At 40.6% G+C, this 17,662-nt stretch overlaps 1 protein-coding gene across 3 annotated transcripts in view; it reads left to right on the top strand.

Annotated features, from left to right (window-relative positions):
* Window positions 1-20: 20 nt before the first annotated feature.
* The window catches only part of brip1 (BRCA1 interacting helicase 1), a 41,187-nt gene continuing 23,545 nt past the window's right edge, over window positions 21-17,662 (top strand). Inside the window, exons 1-14 of one of the 3 annotated variants that reach the window (XM_046074528.1) lie at window positions 21-33; window positions 458-464; window positions 562-668; window positions 1,046-1,157; window positions 2,639-2,863; window positions 3,755-3,900; window positions 4,698-4,835; window positions 10,670-10,942; window positions 15,469-15,690; window positions 15,856-16,055; window positions 16,139-16,271; window positions 16,739-16,893; window positions 17,014-17,197; window positions 17,377-17,517. In XM_046074528.1, coding sequence (XP_045930484.1) covers window positions 582-668; window positions 1,046-1,157; window positions 2,639-2,863; window positions 3,755-3,900; window positions 4,698-4,835; window positions 10,670-10,942; window positions 15,469-15,690; window positions 15,856-16,055; window positions 16,139-16,271; window positions 16,739-16,893; window positions 17,014-17,197; window positions 17,377-17,517 — 2,016 coding nt within the window. In that variant the 5' untranslated portion in view covers window positions 21-33; window positions 458-464; window positions 562-581. Of the gene's footprint in view, window positions 34-103; window positions 465-561; window positions 669-1,045; window positions 1,158-2,638; window positions 2,864-3,754; window positions 3,901-4,697; window positions 4,836-10,669; window positions 10,943-15,468; window positions 15,691-15,855; window positions 16,056-16,138; window positions 16,272-16,738; window positions 16,894-17,013; window positions 17,198-17,376; window positions 17,518-17,662 lie in introns of those variants that run through there. The other 2 variants (XM_046074527.1, XM_046074526.1) reach the window with 2 other exon arrangements.

Below are 17,662 nucleotides of genomic sequence, written 5' to 3'. Positions count from 1 at the left end.
AGCATACAAATTTCCCACTTCTCCACAGTATAGGTAACGTTACGTAAATAGTGAAAACAGCGAAAAGTGGGAAGACTTTATTAATCCAAAGGATTTTAGAAAAAAAATACAGCAAGTGTGCTTTTACTTCCAACACATTCCGCGATGTTTCACAATAAGGATTTTATTTTGAAAGCAATTGTAGGAAGCCACGAGGTAAAATGTGGCTAGCTTCCTGTTAATTGCTCAATTGTGATTTTTGAGAGCGGGAAGAATTATGGGGCGGGTGAAGTGAGCCCAAACATCGTGTGTTGACCAAATTAGTTCATTATACTGTCTGACCAGTGTTACCAGTTCAACCATGGGTTATGGAAACCGCAGTGAATAAATGTAACGGCGGAAAACGTGGCATTAGCATTAGTTGTTGCTAGGTACTCAGTAATAGGCTAACTTACAGGTGAGTTAAACTGTCTCTCAGGTATCAGGTAAGTTAACGTTAACGTTAGGTGGCAATTTCAGACTTACACAGACGCAAGAAAGTGAAAGATAACCTTTGTTAATCTGATGGCAAATTCTTAACAGTGTGTTGGTTACGTGAATCTATGTCCTCAATGGAGTACACCATTGGAGGGGTGAAGATCCACTTCCCCTGCAAGGCTTACCCATCCCAGCTGGCCATGATGAATTCAGTGAGTATCACCTTCGCCACTTGATAAACTAACCAGCCAAGTGGACTTTGGTAACACGTGGGCTTATTATAATGTAAAGGGCATTATTGGGTTGTCACACAAGTAACTTAATAATTAGATAATAAGACATTTGTAAATCTGAAATGAGTGAGTAAGTCACATACATAATTGTGGAATCCCGTACAGACACAAAGAAAACATGTCAACTCCACACAGAAAAGGCCCAGACAGCCTATTCATGTCATTGTAGATCCAAAAGCATACAAACATTTAATCATTTAGTGATAGTGTTAACAGTTAATCACACACAAACGGACTAGACACAAAGTAAAGGTAACTGCAGAGGCAGGTAACTGACACTGTAAATGTGTTTGCAGATTGTACGAGGGTTGAACTATGGGCAGCACTGTTTGCTGGAGAGTCCCACAGGCAGCGGAAAGAGCCTGGCCTTGCTCTGTTCGGCCCTGGGATGGCAGCAGGCTCAGTTTGGTAAGTCGGCTCTGAATGCGACCAGTGAAACAGAAAACAAACAAAAACAAGTCAAACAAAATGAAAAAGCTCTGGTGCATGGATTAATTAGAGCAGTCTATCCTACGCGGGCAGTGTCACTTGGATGTTTTCTCGTTTGCATGTTTTTTTCATTCTGATTTTCATAAATGACTACATATTAACTTAAGACGGATGACTGATATATGTATTCAAATACAGTTTAAGGGAAAAACAAAAGGCCATAAAACACAAGGAACTGGTTTCCCTCAAATTCTTTAGCCAGAGTGTCAAAAATGCCATCATTAAAACCAAGATCAGATATAAAGAAAACTTGAAAAGAAATTTAGCAACATGAACAGCAGACAAGCATTTCAAAAAGTAAAGACCCTCACTGGATGTGACCAAAAGTACCACCCTTTCCACAGTAACTGACCCAGTCACCATAGCTTGAACACTTTTTAACTCTGTTATTGAGTATTAAGAGATGCTGAGAGCTCCACTCCCTGCACCCTATACACAGAAGGATGTAAGGACATGACTGCTTCCTGGCAAGGGTGCTGAAGGCCTGTGCCATGGAGCTTTCTCCCACTCACTGCGAATCCTAAAAGACCCCAACAGTTCTAACCCTCTGGAAAACATCCACTGTCGTACCAGTGCCAAAGAAATCCCGCCCCTGAGAACATAACCACTATGGGCCAGTTGTGCCTGGAAAAACTGGCGCTAAACACCATCATGCTAGCGGTCAGTCTACAGCTGGACCACCACCTATAAGACCAAGAGGGGAACTGAGGAGGCTGTAGCATCCTGCCATGCAGCAAGATAAAATCTTTTCCCCACAAATATGCATGAGTAAAATGAAGTAAAATCTTTTTTCAGTCCCTTTTCCTCAACATAATAAATATCTGAATAGAAAAATAAAGTGCTATTTTGACTGTGACTCAAACGAATTATATCAATCCTTTATTGAACATTTGTTATATTATTATTTTCTCTCCATGCTGTCTGTCTCCAGCAAGAACAAGTTGTCCCATACTACACACTGCTTCCAAAATTATTGGCCTTCCAACACCCAGCCCCTCAGATTGCAATGACAGAGCCATCACACTCACCATAGACCATGGCCCTGGACACCCCCTCAACCCACTTTTCACTCTATTCCCATCTGGCTGTAGATACAGAACAATGAGATAGAAAAAGACTTCGTCCATTAATTCCCTAGCTTGCTAACTACAGTTACACTATGTATTCTGTAATGTATTTATGGAAATGCAACTGTGTTCTGGAGGGATACGTTATGCACTCTGTGGACAATAAAATCTTATCGATCGTCTCTATAGTGATATGAGACTAGATGTGGTGTCCACATTACTATTTTCTTGTTTGTAATTAGCATCTGATTTTGTCGATGTGGCCTAGCCTATGTACCAACTGAGATGCGATGTCACTGATAGTTTTATCTGTGTTTCAATGTGTGATGACAGCTAAACTGCAAGAAGGAGGAAGACTTGTGGAGGACAAGAGCCAGTCAGATAAAAACTGTGGAGACTTTAAGAAGTCAGATGTCACCTGTCAGTGTGTGTGCCACAGTGAAGCCAATGGGACCTCAGATGTAGCTGCAGCTGCAGCAGCCAAACCTGTTGTTGTGGACCTCACTGTGTCACCCTGCAAAGAGACTGTACAGCCTCCACCTCCAGCACCTGAACACAGTAAGTATCTTTTAGTCCAGCATTTATATTTTTGGTAACATTTGAAACATGCATAACTGTTCCTTTTTGCCTTAACCAGTCTCCCCCTTGGCACAATGGTAGTCGGTAATTTCCAATAGATAGACGGATGTAGTTTTTTGCTGGTTTTATTTTACTGGATCTGGACAAAAAGTACTTGCAAACAAAGATATGTATTATATATTTTTTTAAAAACCCGATAAATTATTTTGTGTTTTATATTTCTCATTAAGTTGTGAAGATTTCTTCACGCTTTGACAATAAAGAGTTTTCTTTCTGTTCATCAAGGTTTAAAAAATATATAGTTACATCCACTGTGATTCAGTGAAACAAACAAAAAGATCCTTTTGTCTCTCCTTTGCCTTTTTAAGCAGCTGCTCTTAGTCGTGGACCGCAATTTCCCCACTGTGGGACAAATAAAGGTTTTCTTATCTTACCTCAATAAACATATTTCTGCTTCAGTTCATACACCATGAGCAAAATCAAGATGTTAGGATACATTTAAGCAGCCATGAATAAAGCCTTTAAAGTAGTATCCAGTATTGCAGTGGTTCCCAGCTTTTTAGTTTAGAGATATCCCACATTCTGTTGAGCTGTTAATGTTTAGGTGGGTTTGGTCAAGTTTGCAATTGTACTACTAGTGGTAGGGTGTTTCAACCATTAGTCCGTTACTTTTGGCTATCTGGTTAAAGTTATCTAAAAGTATGTTAGTGTAAAATAACAAAACACATTTAAACGGTCAGCTTTGGGTGTGGGAACATGTTTTTATTTGAGAGGGCTAGACAGCACTCAACCATTTCCACACTTTAGTTTGGTCACTCAATATAATCCAGACATTTGTATTGCCTTGTATGTATTGCTGTTATGTTTCAGTGCCGTTGCCAGAGGAGCCACAGCCCAAGAAAAAGTCTATTGCCTCTCGTCTGTCTGAGAAGTTCCAGTCTGACCGAAGTTCCGCCCGCGAGGAAGACGACGACTTCCAGCCAGATAGGAAACGCATTCGCTCTGCTGAGCACAAGGTAGTCATAGATGTCATTGATTTGTGTGTAATATATTTATTTATGTGTGTGTGTGTGTTTTATGTGTGTGTGTGTGTTTATACTGTATACACATAATCTATATAATAAAATTGCAATATGAACATCAGCTCATCACAAAAGACTGCCTAATAATAATTTAATAAAAAATATATTTGTATATATTTTATGCTTATTGTTATTCACCAAGTCACCTATGTGTAAACCTACTTGGCAATAAAGCTGATTCTGAAACGTGATGACTAAGAACAATAATGTTTTTTTCAGGGATCAGAACCAAAACCTAGTATTAAAGTTCCGGTGCTAAAGACTGAAGTATTATCACGATGCACCTGCAGCATCTATTCTTCTCGGCTCTGTCTGCAGTCTCTCATCCACCGCTGTTGTGTTTTACACAAGCACAGTGTGCTAGCTCAACAAATAGTGAATTTTTACAAACAAGTTAAAAAGATAGCTGTGTGTCTGTAGTCTTAACTGTTTAGCTTAGTTTGAGATTAAGCTTAAGACAAGCCAGCCCCTCTTCCCTCTGCCAATGTTACATGCAGGCAGTGAATCTCAGCAGCAGCGGACTAGAGGAGGGACATATCAGACACACAGGGCAAAAAAAGGACACGAAACACCACCATAGAAGATAAAATACATGAGGACAAAATAAAGATACAAGTGTATATAGTGACTTTGCTGTAAACATTACTCTTGCTGCTCTAGAAACAACAACTGAGTAATGTGCTCTGAAATGTACAGCTCCGTGAAGTAAAGATTCTGTGTTTGTCCCTCAGAGTCGTAAAAGACAGCGTCTGGAGCAGGGAGTGGTATTTATAGATGATGAGCCGGAGCTAGAGAATGAGCCTTCAGGACCTCAGAGTTGGACAACAGAGCCTAACAGCCAGGCAGCTGGTTTGTCCTCAGCGTGCTGCGTAAGTACACTCCAGATGTAGAGGCTGAGTTACACCTGCGTAAAAATAACACAATATTGTCCATACAATTAACAACAATTAACAATGGCTGAATTCCATTTAGCTGCTCATTTTCAGTTCTGGAAACGTGCTATCTCATTATCGCACTGTCATGGCTTGCTGGGACACCTGAGTGGAACAGAGCCATCGTTAATGTTATTTAACACTGGCTCTGTACTATCTGTGCTTTTCCTACTATAAGTCAGAATGTCTGCTGTGAAAAATGACTTTTTTAAATATCAGCAATATGAGAGTGTCATTGTGGATCACCTTTGATGTTTTTATTGATTACCTGTGTGGTGTAGAGCTGATGATTTCTACACTGGTTACGTTGGGTAGGCTTTCAAAGTGAATGGGATCTACTTAAACAATCTTTCAACTGTACGGGTTTTATTGTTATGCTGGAGCAGTAACAGCAGCAATGCTAGAAGCAGTAGTATTATAGCAGAAAGTGTAGCTGAAATTGTAGCAGCAGTAATACTAAAAAGGGCACTAGGATGGGGTCAACAGTTAACAGACATGGGGAAAGTACATTACACAGGGATTTAAGCATTGTTACCCAACATTAAAGATGACAAGGAATCAGTTTCCAGTAAGTAACAACCCCGTTCGAGCCAGTGGAAATAGTTGACCGTGCCTATAAAAACATCCATAGGAGGCCCAACGAAGGTTAAAGTCAAGGGCGACTGGACTTGGTTGAAGATACAGGAAGACGTTTCGTCCCTCATCCAAGAGACTTCTTCAGTTCTGACTGACTGGCAGGGAAACTCAGCTCTTTAACCTCAGTGGGGTCGTTTGCCAGGACCGTCGATACTGCTGGTTCGTTAGTGTTCCTGGTTTTTGTACCGACAGTCGTTTTGGTTGTTAGGACTACCTGTGGCCAGGAGCACGGCATCTTCAACAGAGGCCAACAATGGCCCACTGAGGTTAAATATCTGAGTTTCCCTACCAGTTGAATTCCAGTATCTTCAAACAAGTCCAGTTGCCCTTGACTTTAACCTTCGTTGGATAACTATGACATGGATGACTGAGAATCTTCAGACATCCATAGGAGGGTTTCTTTGAAGCCAGCATTTGCAGCCATTAAAATCTAAAGGAGGTAGATTACAGTTAGTTTTGGACCCCTTATTTTATGGTTTCACCACTGGGTGGCAGTATACTCCACCATATTGAACAAGGCAATGGGGAAAGTTTCAAACAAGTGTGGGCTTGAAGTTGGACAAATTTGAACATACGTGCTTACATGAAGATAATTCATCCATGAAAACTAAGTACATAAATACAAGGTTAATACAAATAGTATAAATACTATCATACGATGAAAAGCAATCCCACGGGGGGGGGGGGACTGTGGGCTTGTTTTTACCCATACAGCTCTTATGATTATGATGATACAATTTTTCCTTTTTATGGTTTTGATGAAGTTGATGAAGATGGACTACCCTTTCCTACACAAAATAATTCAATTCAAAACTAAATATATAATTCATTTTACATGGATCCACTTGTCAGTTAATAGACCTCCTGATTTATTGCAGGCTGAATTAGAACTAAGATTATTTTGAAGCTGGTATCGAGGGTGAAATTCTTGAAAGTTATAAGGAAAATTAAATTTTTGTCACTCAAATGTTGATTCTGTCTGTTATGATTAGAATGTTTGTTTGAACCTCCAGACACAACCAAACCAAGTGCATCAAGTAACACTATATTTACTATATTTTAGAGGCATCTAGATGCTGTTTCTGCTGAATAATCCATGTTCCTGAGTTCTGTCCAGGTCCCCAAGACCAACAGGTTAGCCATAATCATTAGACATGCTAAGCCATAAAATGCTGTTGCACAGCTCACAGGAGTGGTTGAACTTTCACAACTGCGTCTTAACTTGCCACAGGTGTGTGGCTTGGATTTAGACCTGTGGATGGTGGGAGGTGGAAAAAGAGGAGGAGGGAAAGTGAAGTCGAAAAAGCGCGCCTGTCTCTGGTTTCCCTGCAGCTACATGACCCGGGCTCTTTTGTCCCGCGAGCGCTGACTGACGGCCTGAATGGGGCCCTTTGAAGCAAGCTCCAGTTTTAATTAAGAGGGTTTGCCTCGCCTGGGCCGCTGATCTGTGAAAGCCACGGGGATAAATATTGAATGGGGTTCACCCGCTGGTTACTGCGCCCGGGGGATAAACAGGTGCTTTGGAGGGCAGATATTTGCCAGGGCCCCTACCTGCACAGTGTGGTCATATCGGTAGGAGGGGGTGTTCGGTGTCATGTCTTCCAAGGTATTGGCTATTGAAGCCCACCCTTATTGCAATGAATTCCAAGACCTCGAAAGCTGTGGAATGAGGAGCAAATTGGTGTCCAGTGAGAGGCGCCAGTGATACCTAAGTGATCTACTGCCTGCGGCCCCTCGGTGCCCTTTGACTGGCCCCCCGGAGTGTGAGATTTCCATCTCTCAGGTGTTGGCAGGGAGTATAGCAACAGAAGCCTACCTGTGAATATTCTGAGGTGTTCAATAACACCACTGACTTCTGTTCTGTCAATTCAAGAAAGCTTTAGCTGCTGCATACACTTACACCTGGCGGTACAGTACTGTACTAAGTAAACTTAGTTATAGCAGAAGAAACTTAGTCAGCCTGAAGAAACTTTGTATACCAGTCCTACACAGTGTACCTGCAAATGTATATTAATCCCTTATGTTAAGTGTTGTTTGACAAAGTGAATTGTCATTGCTAGCGGCACCCAAGGAGCGACACCAGTGGGATTGTTCTGTGCTGAAAGAACCAGTATGTTCTTGTTGCGAGCAGAGCCGGCGTCCCGTTTGCCCCTTTTGCCAGTTATCTACATTCCTTTCTAGGGGGTGTGTGCTCTGGGCTGTGGGGCCAGGCTTGAAACCTTGTTGTCCTGGCATCTCGGGAGGCAGGCGCGTAAGAAGATACTCTTGTGTCAGCTGTTTCCTGCTGCAGCTTTTGACAAGGGCCTCTATTCATCAGCAAGCCCTTCTACACTACCTCAATCCACCCCGCTCCCCCCACCTGCCAATGAATAAGTAATTATTGCCCATCTTGGGGAAGGAAATTTGGATGGCCCTATTTAATGTGGCGGCAGCAGGTAAGGTGATCGGGCTCAGGGCCCAGGCTGTGGAGCGTAACTGTTCCAGAGGAGAAAGGTAACTTGAACTGGTGTTGGGGCCCTGCAGCACCTCTGTTTATTTTTCACATGGGCTCAGGGCTCGTTATCCCTCTTAACTCTGAGAGACGGCTCTCTTTGGCCTACACTCCATCACACATTGTAATATTTGATGGGCAAACATGCTTGGAAAATCTGAGCCGCCGGGTAACTTGAGCTGCTCGTCTGTCATCAGAAGCGCTACCTTCTGATCCCCATCGTAAGTTGCGATGCGTGACAACACATACCATTCATTCTTATGTGGAAGCATTCAGGTAATTTGTTAAGGATTTAGGGATAAACATGTTTTCCAAGCTTTTGAGTTATGTTTATTCAATATTAACAAAAATATGGTAATCTCTATAGAAAAAGGCCAGAGTCTAAAGACAATACCATGCAGTGGACAAGGTGTGCATATCAGTGTTCATCTTTAGGTATCATGTCATTAGCTGTTTAACAATTGATAGTGCCACAATATCAACATCTTTCTCAAGGCTCACCCAACAGTTAATCTGGGGCATAATTTCAAGAGGTCACCAACCTATTGTTATTTCAATCAAAAGACAATGATGAGTGGACAGTCTTCTCCTTAGTCGTCGTGTTAGTGGAGACCGACACAGAAGAGACTGTTCTCTTGTGATATGATTTAAGACAAGATACTTTGTTACTTCTGCTAAAGAAGTGGGCCACGTGAATAAAATCCTCTTTCAGCGGATATGTCATTTTATATTTAACTATATATAATATATATTATCCTATAGTTAAGTTTCTGGAAACTGTTTATGTATAAAACAACCAGGATTGCTGCGTAATCAAGCAAAAAAAAAAAACACACACCCACACATAAAATACTGAATAATATTTACGGATTATGTAGATTAGAACTCACAATAGCTTTTGAGCTCTCCTCACGGGAATTTTTGTTCTCCTCAAACTCTACTAGGTGCTTCTGCTTGAGGCGGTGAAAAACCTTTGTGGTATTGCCCCCTTTTGTTGTTGACAAATGTATCTCACTGTATATAGTAGGCTATATCTTTATCTTGCCCAAGCCTACGCTTTGATAATTATCAGTCGTTAGTCATTTATATTTGATTAAATGTTCACAGTGTAAGAGCTAGGAACCTTGTGACATATGGGTACCATCTATCCCAGATGGATACAGAATCAACTTTAAAGTGGTTTTTAAGATGTGTATATAATATACAGCAAGATCTGTCTGCTAGTCTTTTGATATTTCTTGTAAGTCACTTCATTGAATCTATATGTACCTAAAATTGTAGTGTACCTGTAATTGTTGTAGAACAGTTTAAATAGAATTTATAGATTCTATGTCTCTGTACATTGAAAGTGTGGTTTCTTTCTGCAAGAAGGCATTGTTTACTGTCGTTTACACTAAAATAAGGCCTGTTTTAACAAACAGAGCATAGAAAATGCTTCCAGTAAAGGCAAGAGAAAAGTGAACAATTTCAATCAAATGCACATAAGATCAACCACAGGCTGGTTACATGTGGATAGTTCTTCTAGAGGAGTGAAAAAATAAATGGTTAGTGCAAACTAATATATGTGAATTTTAATAATAATAATATGTGATTTTTGTACTACTTTTTATATATTTTTTTATTTTAAACACACAACTGAATTTGATAAAAATATGAAAAGAAGTTAATGAACCCTATTGACGTGTTATATACACCAGATATACAGTACATAAATTACAACTAATACTACTGCTACTACTGCTGATAATATTGATAATGATGAAACTTCAATTATATTATAGCTCCAGAACTGGATTTGAGAAGCCTGTGATTGGATGGTGTATGTGAGCCACTGAATGGTTAGAGTACACCACTTAAAAGAGCTCAACACATAAGCAGGATCAGTTTCATAAACGTTACCGGCTACACTTCACCTGTAAGGGGGGGGGGGGAATCCACCACGTCACTGGATGGCCAATTATGAAGCAGCTAGATTTTCTCAGCCGCCACAATGGCATATCATCTTTCAGACTCAAAAGGTCACCTGGTGCAGAGTGACAGGACACCTTTATGTATGGATGCAAATTCTTTTCCATGTATTTTTCAAAACGTACACAAGACAGTCTGTCAAAAAGCCTATTCAGGCAGTGGATAATAATAGTGATGAGTTGGTAGCATTGTGCACCGTAATACACTGAAGAGCCAAATGTCCTAAGAAAATAACTAACAATAAAGAGGAACATTTTGTCTCAGTTGTATGTTGCATACCTCACATGAGATCTATTTTAAACTTTGAAACTCATTGATGCAAATCCAGAATTACCATTAAAAGATGAGATTTAAGATAGTAATTTAACAATGTCAATGTTAATAAATGAGTACCACTGTTGGTTAGGCCTTTAGAAATACACGGCAAGCCAACCTTATCATTAACTAAACAATGCACCATGTGTTGTGGTTGTTTTGACATGCATAGGTCATTTAATGGCACAGTGGTAGCTCTTATGTATACACACTGATTGTGTCATCTCTACATGCATGGAGTTCATTCAGCACAGCTCTAAAGTTTTAGTGGTGTTATGTCATTAACCGAACAAGGTCTGGGACTTCAATGCAATCAAACTGCAAACTGCCTCTCAGTATTTGTTTCTTTATCCTTATCCAGTCTCCGGAACCCTGCTCCCAGTGCCTGTGTGCTTCGACCAAACAGGGTGTGAAGGACAAAGACAACGATGGCAAAAAGAAGATTCCTAAGATCTTTTTTGGCACTCGCACACACAAACAGATAACTCAGATCGCCCACGAGCTGAAGCGCACTGTTTACTCCAGTGTGCCCATGACCATCTTATCCAGCAGAGATCACACCTGTGTCAACCCCGAGGTGGCACCTCACTCCAACCGCAATGAACGCTGCAAGGACCTGCTGGACGCCAAAGATGTGAGCACAAACACTGACAGCAACACACAGATTCACATTAAGCCTATTTTTTACTTTTTGTATCGAATAGTCCCTGTAAGATTTACGGGTGGCTGAGATCCTGAGAGAACAGCAGCTGTAACCCATATGCATTCAGATTGAATGTATACTGTATGGGTCACAAGCTAATGTGACCCATATCCAACATCTGCTACATCTGTAAAGCCTCTTATGAAGAGTATAATTGTTATAATTTGTCTCATATGCAAAGAGATGGATCTCTAGGATCAAGGTGCACACTGCAAAGAAACCCCTTAAGTCCGTACCTAACAGACTCATTTAAGACTTCATATGAAGACAAATCATGAAGGGTTAAAGGCAATCTCCATCATATCATTTTAACCATTATGCTTTATTAAAAGGACATTGTCGGCCCGTAAGCTAACTGACCTATCAATCTAATTCCTCCATAAAATAATTTATCAGTCATAAATATGTAATAAGTAAGAAGTAAGTCTTCACAGAAGTACAGCTGTGCGCTATTGCTAGCAGGGGTGTGATGATACACTTAGCTAACGAGACGATACACGATATTGGGTTCACAAGACGAGACTTACTGCATCAATTTATGGCGGAAATGTTTTTATTTATATAAAGGGAGACACAAAATGTGGGCGGCAGGTGACAATTCAAAATATAAAATCTAGTGCAGTGCCGCTCTCAGGCGTTCTGTGTTGCTTTCAGACATTCTTCTCCTGCAGATCAACTTTTCTCATGTAATATCATCCCTGCTGAGTCAGCACACATGCAGGCATGATTTAGTCTTCCCTCCTCTTTGTGTATTTGTTTGTTGAAGTAACCTCTTTAAATGTGCATGTGGCACCTTTTCCCCGCAATGAGAAATAAATTCATTTTAATGTAGTTAGAAACTCCCACAGCTCCTGTGTTTCAGCAGGTTTTTTTTGCTCGTGTTCACATTCAGAATCTCTCCCACACATGTGTTCTCTGACATGTCTAGAAAAAAGTTGTAATGTAATGAGAATAACGTCATCATTTAATGAGCATTCATAATATTTTTAAGATACAGAACTGGATGAGACTAGCAGGTGCAAACTAACTGAAAACACTTCTGATCAGGCTTATCATAGATCAAATGCTCTATATGTCAGCAGAAAAAGAATAAGAAAGATCAGTACAGAAATGCTAAACATAAGTTTGAGCTGATGTGGAAACCAAACTTGACCGCTCTTGCAGGGCTGTCCAAACACATGTTTCATCCAGTCCACATTAGGCCTCAAGCAAATTTTCTGCAGACTTCATAGACTTTACTGATTTTAATTTCCCACAATTCACTTCAATATGGACGTGACAAAGGTTTTTCCAAATGCCAACCAAAAAAAAAAACTTCTCATGGTGGAAATGTTGGTCAGAGTTGGAGAGGAGTTTGTTGTATAGGAGTAATAAAGTCATGCTAGCAGTTCATCTATGTTCCCAACAAACTCCCCACTCTCATTTTTCACTGGTGTTTCCGTTGCTATAGTGCATAACTTAGACATGCTTAACCCACCCTTATTCACAGGGAACTATTCTGGAATTGAGTTGGACTCTCTTGAACCAGGATTGGTCTAGCTGTGAAAACCAGTTCCTCATGACACACACTTTCTCCACAGAATGAAACTTTTATCCAGTGGCTCCAATAGCTAGTAAATGACAACAGAAAACAGACACAGCATTTTATTACAACTTTTTGTTCCCAATTGATTTCTCTCACTCACACACATACTCCCTTGACCTGACACCATCATGTACTGTGAATAGACCTTTGCTACAGAGTTTTGCAGTCACCCTGTAACAGAAACCCACAGGTAACCACCACTACCAGACACAACTCTTTTAACAAGGTAGCCTTAGAGCAGCAATTATGCTGATACAATAGCTGCAGTTGGTGCAGCAGGCTCTTTCTGACACACTAAAATGTCATGAACCATTGAGAGAGCCATGATGACACATGTAACCCCCTATACTGTCCTAAAGTTGAGGCGCCTACTGTAATGAGGACAATTATGCTGTCATTAGGTGTTTGCCTCCCATGGCAATTGTCTCACTTTGTCATATGAAATAACCGGCCCAGTCATAACTCCTCACTTGAGTGGGCGTTACTGATGCTCTGTGTCTTCATCACCTCAGGGTCTAGTCTACTTGGCGTCATGTTACCATGCTGTAGAGACGCACAGTGATTCGTACACACAAACTCACACTGTTCAGCTAATGGCGACTTCAGTCAAAACACCTGCCCTCCTTTTTCGACGGTGCTGTAGCTGTCCTGGCTTTTCTAAACGTGTCTGGGTGGCCGTTAATCCCCCCCAACTCTCCTTTCACTGAGTAGACAGGGTTCAGAAGTAGATCATTTCATCCAGAGATTATTATTGTGTCTGGAGGTTACCGAGTCCACCAGCGTACAGTATTTGTGTGTGACAGTGTCACCTCAAGCTGTTAAATACATAAAGAACAGGGTGGGACATCTAAAGCAGACACCTCTTTTGACAGAATAATTGGGGCTTGGTACATGAGATGCTGCTTCTTCACACACCTTCTACATTCAATGTATGAGTGTCAGGACATGTAAAGCACTACAATAGCTGGAACACCTGATCACAGGCACCATCTGAAATACTGTACGTCACCTCTGGTTAAATTGGAAACTAGAGATAAGTAAAGAAATGTAACAGTCCAGAAATATAAGAAACTCTAATATTACATATTTGTAACTGTTTAGTTTGGATAAATAATGTGTATATGTATTTTTTTTATTTTTTTTATGCAGTTTAAATTTACAGGGACAATGCACATTAATAGATATTTCTGTAAATGTGCCAATTTAACCAACGTGTCAAATTTTTGACTGCAGTCCCTGGGCAGCTACAGTATATACGCATTAAATACTTTAAAATAAGAACAACAATATATAAAACATAAAACAAAGCACGTTAGAGATTATGGTCACACACTTGATTGTCTTTTAACCATGATTTTATATCCATTTTAAATGAACAATATATTTCAGTCTCTGATAATTGTTGGCAGTCTGTTCCACGTGTGAGCTGCTCTCACTGAAAAAGCTGAGTTTCGTCGTCATGGTATTACACAGTCCCCTAAATAGGAAGATGTAAGCTTTTGAAGACTGTTATTAACAGTTTTAGTCTCGCTTTTTTTTTTTTTTTTTTTTTTTTAACAATGTTGCTATTAGTTTATAGTTTGTATTGATTTTCAACATGTTTTCATACAATTTTAATACCAAACATTTAAAGGTTTCAGTGTTTTCTCATTATATTCTTGGCAGAATGGAAAAAGATGTTATAACATTTAACTTTTAGACAATAGTACATCAAAGCTATCATTTGAAATACAAAGATAACAATAATTAATTGATGTGCATATGTTAATAAACAAGATTTCAAGATAATCGTCAGTAGAAAAAATTCTAAAATTCACTTAGTCCAGGTTGTCACACATGCACACGTGAATATTTTCTGTTGGTTTTAGTCTTCTATAATAGTACATTGAACATGTTTGAGTTTGGACTGATTGTTGGACAAAGCAAAACATTTGAAGATGTCAACTTAGGCTTTGATAAAATGTAAGTGGCATTTTATTTTCTGAAATTTTATTGACTAAACCACTTAGCTTATTAGAAAAATAATCAACAGGTTAATCCATCAAGAAAACAATCTACTAAACCTAGTTTCAGCCCTAACCACAACTATGCCACCACCACTATAGAAACTACTACTGGTAGGAGTAAATACTGTGTGTAGTTTTGATCTACTCTGTATTAGGTCTGTATTATGTCTGTCTGGTAGGTGAGTGAAGTAAGAACTTGTGGGACAGCAATGGAAAAATGGGCGGAGCTGGTTGTCTTTCATGTCTCTACTGATTATTGATCATTTTGTAGTTTTAGAGTTTGCTACACTGTACGTATTGTGATCCTTTAATTTCTATATTATTATAATGACCGTGCACTGTTTAGCTGTGTGTTTTATCTGAATTTGTGCCAAACACTTCTCTGCTCCACCTTTTGCTTTCTAATAGCTGAAACAAGACGTAGCCCCTTTGAGGGCCTGAGCCTCTTGGTCTGTCCAACAAGCGTTCTCCATTATTCTAGTAGAAGTTGTAGTAATAATAGTAGTTGTCTTCTTTGTGATACAACGGCACATCTTCTTGACCATTCACGATTGACAGCATTCCTGGCAAACCTTAAACCTTAAAGGTGCCTGGAAGTTTCATTTGGTATCGTTTCTTGAGCAGAGCCCAAATTTAGCCAATGCATGTGGAGATCTATGGCAACAAGCCCAAAACCTGTGACAATGGCTGCAAGTTGTATTCCGTTAAGTTCCTGCATTGAAAATAGACTTTATGTAATCAACATATACTACATGTTATCCATCAAATACTGATGACTTTGAGTTACTCAGTCCCTAATAAACAAACCTTATATTGGCAGTATTATACCTTGTTCTAATCCTATCCTATCACAATGGATATTACAGGGCAGATCATGCCACTACTACCATGGTGTTCAGAGGATGCGGGACCAGTACATGCTACAGCAGGTCCATGGAATGCATGGAGCCTGGGACATTGAGGACCTGGCCACACTGGGCAAACGGCTCCGGTCATGCTCCTACTATGCTGCACGTGAGCTTATGCAAGGCGCCTCCATCATCTTCTGCCCGTACAACTACCTGCTGGACCCATTGATCCGGGAGAGTGTGAGTAGAGTTTGGAAGAGAAGATGGAGGAATTGTAGAATAATCAGGGGAAAAAAGTTGCAGGGGAAAAGACGAGATGAGATGGGTTTAGTTCTTAACAATGAACCAGATCATATAGAGATTAACCACTCCCTCCTCTCTTCTTTCAATCTCTGTTTTCACCAGATGGACATCAACCTGGCAGGCCAGATCTTGGTGCTGGATGAGGCCCACAACATTGAGGACTGTGCAAGGGAGAGTGCCAGCTTCACCTTGAACCTCAACAGTCTGCTGATGTCCAGGGATGAGCTCGACGGCATGGTCAACAGCAACATCAGACGCTCCAAACACGAGCCACTCAGGAACTTCTGCTATAGCCTGATCAAGTAAGTGCTTCAGTGGCTTAGTTTCTGCTCATCTGATCATTTCAGTAGGTATCTACTAAGGTTGTTTTGTGTCCCTGGTGTAGCTGGATCCAGGAGAGCCAAAGCCTGATGTCTGAACGGGGATATGAGAGTGCCTCTAAAGTCTGGAGTGGGAAGGATATACTGCCCATCTTTCACAGTCTGGGCATCACTGCTGACACCTTTAGCAATCTGAAGGTGCTCCAAATATCTTTGCTTTACTTGCTGGCCTTTGACATTTACCACACCCTGACTGTACACATTCAGCCATGACTTCAGTACTTTCTCATAATTTGCCTGAATACTGTTGATATTATTATTATTATTATTATTATTATTAGCAGCTTCAACAAACCGAAACATCGTCCCAGTTCAAATGTCCACCCTAAGCACTGAACCCTCACAGACTTTGGTTGATGTCACCAGTGTGATCCAAGTATGTGTGAGTGCAGGAGGGTGTAAGGGCCCCAATCACTGCGTGTAATGGTAAAGTCCGCTTTACAATCATGTTTATTGACCATGGAAACAATATCGCTGGTGTGAAATCAGCTCCAATATGGTTTCATTTGTTTATGGTAAAAGTACTAGGATGCGATAGTTCTTGTAAAAGGTGTATTTTTATTATTTGATTATTTGCTGTGTGTTTTGTTTTTTTACACGTGCAGCAAAACTTGGCAGCAGTGTTGGAGAAAGAGGAGCGTGTTGGTTTGGTTAATGGTAAAGAGGATATGGTGCCTGTCCCAACCATCAGCTCAGCTACCTCCACTGTCCTCAAAAGCCTCTTCATGGTGCTGGACTACCTCTACAGGGACAACTCCAGGTCAGAGACAAACCAAAGACGTCAGCTAGACCAAAATCCAAAGTCCTACTGGTTCCTCAGATGAAGTGTTGTATAGAGTATAGAATTGAACGATCGCTCAGTTGTTCTCTGTGTCTGTAGGTTTGCTGAAGACTACCGGGTAGCTCTGCAGAAGAGCTATGCTTGGACGAACCAGGTCCCACCTGATGTCCCTGATGCCCAGGGCTTTTTAGTTAGGCCACACCAACGCCAGAGACAACGCCAGAGCATCCGAGTCAAGGCAGAAATCCTGACACTAAGCTTCTGGTGCCTCAACCCTGCTGTGGTGAGAGGTTAGATGTGGCAGACCCTGCCATATAGGTCACAATAATATATTACTGAGGTCTATAAATATAAGTAATTAATGACTTGAGTGTGAAACTACGGTTGATTAGTAAAATACATCATAAATTACCGCTGAAACAACCCTCAGAGGTTCATTGTGTTTGTGTCTGTATTTCACAGGCTTTCTCTGACTTGAGTGGCACAGTGCACAGCATTGTGCTGACATCAGGGACCCTGTCACCCATGGGCTCCTTCTCCTCTGAACTTGGGGTGAAATTCTCCATCCAGCTGGAGGCCAACCATGTTATTAACAAGTCCCAGGTCAGTAGTGGTACCCATGTCACTGAGACTCTGGCAACATTGGAACTTGTGGATGACTTTTCTAACAAAGTGTATATTTAGTGAGTGTTTAATGTGTTTAAAATGTTTCCTTCTCAATTTAATAAGATGTCTCTGATTTATGATT

The sequence above is a fragment of the Micropterus dolomieu genome, linkage group LG17, assembly GCF_021292245.1.
Source record: "Micropterus dolomieu isolate WLL.071019.BEF.003 ecotype Adirondacks linkage group LG17, ASM2129224v1, whole genome shotgun sequence".
In the NCBI taxonomy this organism is placed as follows: Eukaryota; Metazoa; Chordata; class Actinopteri; order Centrarchiformes; family Centrarchidae; genus Micropterus; species Micropterus dolomieu.
Note: the sequence above shows the minus strand (reverse complement) of the source record. Positions and strands in the feature narration are given on the sequence as shown.